Source organism: Terrapene carolina, unplaced genomic scaffold (genome assembly GCF_002925995.2).
Source record: "Terrapene carolina triunguis isolate 2854851 unplaced genomic scaffold, T_m_triunguis-2.0 Scaffold571, whole genome shotgun sequence".
In the NCBI taxonomy this organism is placed as follows: domain Eukaryota; kingdom Metazoa; phylum Chordata; order Testudines; family Emydidae; genus Terrapene; species Terrapene triunguis.
The window spans coordinates 479,119-485,113 of NW_020664922.1; the positions used below are offsets into that span (position 1 = coordinate 479,119).

Sequence of the window (5,995 nt, forward strand, 5' to 3'; positions counted from 1 at the left end):
ACAACGGGGCCCTGATCTCGGTCGGGGTCTGCGCAGTCCCAGGCACAATGGGGACCTGATCTTAGTTGCAACCTCCAACTGCTACCATAACAAGCAATAATGACGAGATGCCTGTAATGCACTCACATGGGTGTGTGCCAGAAAGATAAATCCACTAATGCTGGTACAGTGCCCAGTAAATAAGGCGTCCAGGCCACTATAAAGCTGTAGCTGATCCCTCACAGATTGATTGGGGGCCGTACGGCAGATGGAAGCCCAGACACACACGTGCACACAGGAGGCAGAGTGGACATGACCATGTTTTATTGGAGACCGTATCTGGGTGGATGCGAACATGCTCAGATCCCAGCAGTGGCTGTACAGATCCCGGAGGCTTGGAACCACGTCGGGTCACTGCCCATCCCAGGGAGCTTGGAGCTGGGCCACACGGGATCCGAATGTGTGGAGGAGCAGTGATGGCATGGGGTGTGGCTGTGGTACTTCCCGCTATGTGTGCATGGCCGGGGAGTCTCTGGTAATGGACACATGCTTGGGCATGATTGAGATGCCTTTGGTAATGGGGGCATGAACCTCTGGTGATGGAGGGCCATGATAATGGCACTTCTGTTGATGGTAGCATGACAAGGCATCGTTACGGAGCTTCTGGCGATGTAGGATGTGGTTAGCTGTGGTTACAGAGCATCTGACAACATAGTTATGGAACTTCCAGCGACGTTGGCCATGGTTGAGGCACCTCCTGGTCTTGTGATGTCAGGCATAGCGAGGCATGGCAGGGCACGGCTTCTCTGGGGATGTGGGGTGTGGCTTGGCGTGGTTTCAGCACCGCCAGCCCAGGTGACGTGGTTGGGAGTGCCTGTGGCTCACTTGGCGATGTGGCATGGTTGGGTATGGCCGTGAGGATGTGGGGTGAGGTTATGGGACAGCTGGTGACGTAGGGCCGGCTGGGCATGGTCATGGCTCTTCTGGTGACGTAGGGTATCGTTGGGCGTGGTTGTGGCACCTTCCACTCTGGCATCTTGGGTCAAGGTTGGGCATGGCTGGGGCACATCTGGCAGCATAGAGCATGGCTGAGCGAGTCTACAGCGTCTTTGGCAACATGGTTATAGCACTCACAGCTCCGTGGGGCGAGGTTGGGCTACCGCACCTCTGGCTCTGCAGGGCACCATTAGGAGGCCTCCGGCTCCGGCGTGTAGATGACCAGTGGCTGGCTGTTCTTGCCCTTGTCGTGCCAGCAGACGTCGAAGAAGGGGTAGACGGTGGTGGTGACGCGCGAGTGGAAGGCAAAGAGCTGCACCAGGTTGTCCTCATCGCTGGCGTCGTAGAACCCCAGCAACCCGTCCTCGAAGCTGAGATACAGCCCGATCCGGCTGGGCTTGGTCTCTACCCGCAGCAGCCGCGGCTCCTTGTGCTCCACATGGGCCTCGTAGTTCTTGCCTTCCTTGCAGCCCACCAGCCAGAAGCCGTTGGAGGGCAGGGCCTGGAGCCGACCCTTTCGCCCCGCCTCGGCCGAGATAACGCCCAGCGCCCAGCGCGGCTTGTCGCCCACCGTCACCTCCCAGTAGTGCTCGCCGCTGGAGAAGCTCTGGCGGCTCACCACGCAGTTGGACTTGTCGAAGCGGCCCGGGTCGTCCGAGCTCACCGGCTGCTTGTGCTCTACGCACTCCACCCGCTTGCCGTCCTCCGACACCACCAGGTTGGGGTGGGCCGTGTCCGGGTCAAAGGTCAGGTTCTCCAGAGCTGGTGGGAGGGGAGGGGGAGAAAGGAATGGGGCATCATGTGGAATCCTGGAAAGTTGGCCCAAAATTCCACCCCTTGTCACCTCCCACCATCCCCATTTTTCCTAATTCTTCTTTCCCACGCAGCACCCCAACCGTCCCCTTCAAGGGAGGCCAGGATCTCAGGTGGGGCCAGAGGGTGCCCAGCACACTGGGGCCTAGTGAATAGAGTACTGCACTGGGCCCAGGACTCCTGGGTTCTATTCCCGGCTCTGCCACGGGTCTGTTGAGCTGATCACTTCACTCAGGGTCTGTTTAGCACCCGGCACAACTGGTGATTGCCGAGCAGAGTAAAGGAGAATAGAATATATCCTTGGATATATACAGGGATCCCTCGCCCGATGCAGAGATGCAGCCACTTCTGGGGCAGGAGGACTATTTATACAGGGATCCCTCGCCTGGTGCTGAGATGCAGCTACCTCTGGGGTGGGGCGCAGGGTTTGTTTAGCAGTCGTACTGCAATCCTGCACTGAAAGTGAAGGTAGAATTTAGAGACTAGAATGGAGTCACCACAGCTGGAATTTTGCCAGGACATTGTGGTTAACTCACTGACTCTTGGAAAAATGCCAGGGATATTTAAAAACCATGAATGGCCAGAGCGTTGGTATGAATCTCATTTGAAATGCAGCGGAGCTCCCCCATGCACTGCGCTGGGGCCAGCACTGACTGCGAGGGGAGAGCGCCCCCTACTGAGCCACCAACCTGCTCTCTGCAGCACAGCGCCCCCTAGCGCTGCACTGGAGCAGTGGGGCCAGCAATGACACAGCACCCCCTACTGAGCCATCTCCTGCAGCTGCCCTACCTGGCATCAGTGCGCGGAACATCTTCCTCCACACTTGGAACTTGAAGTCATCTGTGATGATTGGCAGCTGGACGTCCATCCGGGCGACCGGCGGGGACTCTCCCAGGATCTTCTGTAGCCTGTGGGGAAGGAAGAGCCAGTCAGGGGGCCATGTGCCCAGGGAGGGGAACCAGGGTGGTGGGGGTGTAGGGAGGTCAGAGGGAGAGGATAAGGGGCGATGGGGAGGTCAAGACTGTGTGACTCAGTTCTTGGATCCATTCATCCAGCGGGGAATGTTGTCTTCCCGAGACCTGAGTGTGCGAGGCTCATGTGCAAGGGGAGGGGTGTGAGCAGACCTGGGTGGAGCACACAGTAAGAGAGGCACTCTGGATTTGTACAATAGGAGAGGCAGGCTGGCCTCATGCTTAAGACACTGGCCTGGATCTCAGGACACTTGGGTTCAATTCCTAGTGCTGCCACAAACCCACTCATGCAAGTCACTGAATCGCTCTGGGCCTCAGTTTTCCCATCTGTAAAATGGGGCTAATAATCCCTTCTTTGCCTAGAATGTGAGCTCACTGAGTGTCTGAGCAGCACCTGCCATAATCAGGGCCCCCAATCTTGGTTGGCGGGGGGAGGGGGAAGTCTGTGCAGCACCTGACACAAAGGGGGCCTTGATCTCGGCTGGGGGCGGGGGGTTGTGCAGCACCTAGCACAATGGGTCCCCCGATGTTGGTTGGGGGGTCATGCAGCACCTGGCACAGTTGGGGCCTCCATCTCAAGTGAGGTCTGCGCAGCGCCCGGCATAATGGGGCCCCGATGTTGGTTGGAACGTGGAGGTGTTACCCTAATGTGAGGCACGGTAGGGAGGGGGAACGTGTGGCGGGAAGGAGTGTGCCAGGAATACTGACACTGTAGGGGGCAAGGGATGAGCTAGTGTGCAAAACGAAGGCAGTGAAAAGGGTGAGTGTGCAAGAAGGCCTGAGTATGGTCAGGGATGCGTGTGCAAGGGCAGAGGGGTGTGTGAGAAGAGCGAGCCAGAGCACATGCGTGTGAGAGGAAGCCGGTGAGCGAGCAAGGCCTGGGGCAGAGGCTCCCAAGGAGACGGCTGTGGGCAAGCGTGTCTAGAATGCAGTTTCCAGTTCCGGGCACCCATGTTCAAGCAAGATGAAGCCTGCAGGGCCGATCGGAGGAGAGGAGACTGGATGTGCTTGGCTGGGTTAGCCTGGTGAAACGCTGGCTGAGAGGTCTGATCGCTCCCTACTGACACATCGGGGTAGGGAGCAGAGCTGTAAGCGATGCTGGGACCAGAGGAAGTGGGGACAAACCGGACAGGAAGCAAGGGAGGCTGGACAGGAGGAGAAGGTTTCTGGCCATCAGAGAAGGGTGGGTCTGGATCGGCCTCCCAGCAGCAGCAGTGCGGGCCAGGAACTGAGCTGGTTTGAGGGTGGAGCTTGATCCATTTTGGACCGGGCTGAGCTGACAAGGGGGGAAGGAGGGGCTGCGAGAGCAGCGACTGGACTCGGTGACCCAGTAGGGCCCTTCCGGTCTGATGTCTCCAGCCCTATGGGGCGGACTGGGGGGCGGGGTCATGGGGGAGCTGAAGGAGAGCGGCAGAGGAGTGGGAGCGCTCACCTGCTGGCCACCAGGCAGTATTTCTGTGGAGAGGAAGACGAGGGTGAAGATTAGCACCTGGCCCACAGCATCTCCCCATTCCCAGCCCACCCAGCCCACCTCTAACCCAGCCCCCGTGAACCACAGAGGCAAGAGCATGACGTTAAAAAGACAGACAGAGTCGGGGGTGGGTCTGACAGACACAGAGAGCCGGGGTGGGGGAAGTGCATGTGTGGGTGGGGGTCACACCCAGACCCAGAGGAGCGTGCATGTGTTGGGGAGGGGAATGGACACAGGGACCTGGTACGTACGTAAAGGGGACAGAGACACAGGGATGTTTGGGGTCACAAAAGACAGACAGACACAGGGATGTTGGGGTTGGGGGTGGCAGACAGACACAGATGTTGGGAGAGGTCACAGACAGACTGATAGACAAAGGGATGTTGGGGGGAGGATAGGGTCACAGACAGACACAAGGAGTGTGGTGCAGAGCCCTGGACTCTAAGGGCTTGTCTACACTTAAAAGGCTCCGCCGCTGTAGTGCTTGAGTGAACACGCTATCTACCCATTCTGCATCCCGGCGTAGGCAATCCCCTCCCCCCCCCCGAGTGGTGTAGCTATCTCGGTGGGAGAAGCTCTCCCGTCAGCAGAGCGCTGTCTATATCAGGGAGTTTGCGCGGTATAACTGCGTGGCTCAGGATGTGGATTTTCCACACCGCTGAGGGACACAGTTACATCCGCATAAGTTGCTAGCACGGACCAAGCCTGAATTTTCCAAGGTAACAGCAGTCCAGAGCAAAAGGGGATAGAAAATAGTTTCGAAAACACAAAAGACAGATTGCATTCAATTCTGCTGACCACGCCCCCAAGGGCGTGGTTCAGGTCACACCTGGTAAACAAGAGGAGAAAGGAACTGGAAATCAATGAACCAAAATTGGTGGCTTGGAAATTAGGTCTAACTGGAGGCTAGAATAATGAAGGGAGTAGCTGTCCCACCCACCACTCCTGTCTGGTGGGGTGGTGGTGGTGTCAGAACAGGGGATGGGTGGCCTAGAAGGAAGGACCAAGTTTCCCCATCAGGGTTGCCACCTACGTCATCTGCTGGGACCCAGGGGTCCACTGTATCACCATCTTGTCCTGATCCTGAGGGATGTTCTGGCCAGACAGAGGGACCCAGATGACATTGTCACCTCTGCTGGCTAAATCCTGAACACCAGCTGGGATGTGAGACTAGGGTGCCAGCGGTCACCCACCTCCCTTGTGGGGCTTTTTCCTTCCTCCACCTTAGTCAGATGGTCACAGACAGACAGACACAGGGGGCGGGGTCATAGACAAATAGAGGGAGGGGTGGGATCACAGAGGGTACGTCTTCACTACCCGCCGGATCGGCGGGTAGTAATCGATCTATCAGGGATCAATTTACCGCGTCTCGTCTAGACGCGATAAATTGATCCCCAAACGTGCTCCCCGTCGACTCTGGAACTCCACCAGGGCGAGAGGCGGAAGCGGAGTTGACGGGGGAGCCGCGGCCGTCGATCCCGCGCCGCGAGGACGCGAGGTAAGTCGATCTAAGATACGTCGACTTCAGCTACGCTATTCTCGTAGCTGAAGTTGCGTATCTTAGATCGATCCCCGCCCCCCCCAGTGTAGACCAGCCCAGAGACACAGACACAGGGGATGGGGGTCACAGACAGACACTGGGGGCGGGGTCACAGACAGACGGACACAGGGGGCAGGTTCATAGACAAATAGAGGGAGGGGTGGGATCACAGAGACAGAGACACAGGAGGTGGGGTCACAGACAGACAGAGGAAGGCAGGGGTGG

The 5,995-nt window shown here is 57.9% G+C and overlaps 1 protein-coding gene across 2 annotated transcripts in view; it reads right to left on the bottom strand.

The window, feature by feature from the left end:
- Positions 1-281: 281 nt before the first annotated feature.
- Positions 282-5,995, bottom strand: part of TRIM72 (tripartite motif containing 72) — a 9,367-nt gene continuing 3,653 nt past the window's right edge. For both annotated transcript variants that reach the window (XM_026659103.2, XM_026659104.2), the window contains exons 5-7: positions 4,192-4,214; positions 2,578-2,696; positions 282-1,737 (exon numbers count right to left, since the gene is read on the bottom strand). In XM_026659103.2, the coding sequence (XP_026514888.1) occupies positions 1,166-1,737; positions 2,578-2,696; positions 4,192-4,214 (714 nt within the window). In that variant the 3' untranslated portion in view covers positions 282-1,165. The remainder of the gene's footprint in view (positions 1,738-2,577; positions 2,697-4,191; positions 4,215-5,995) is intronic.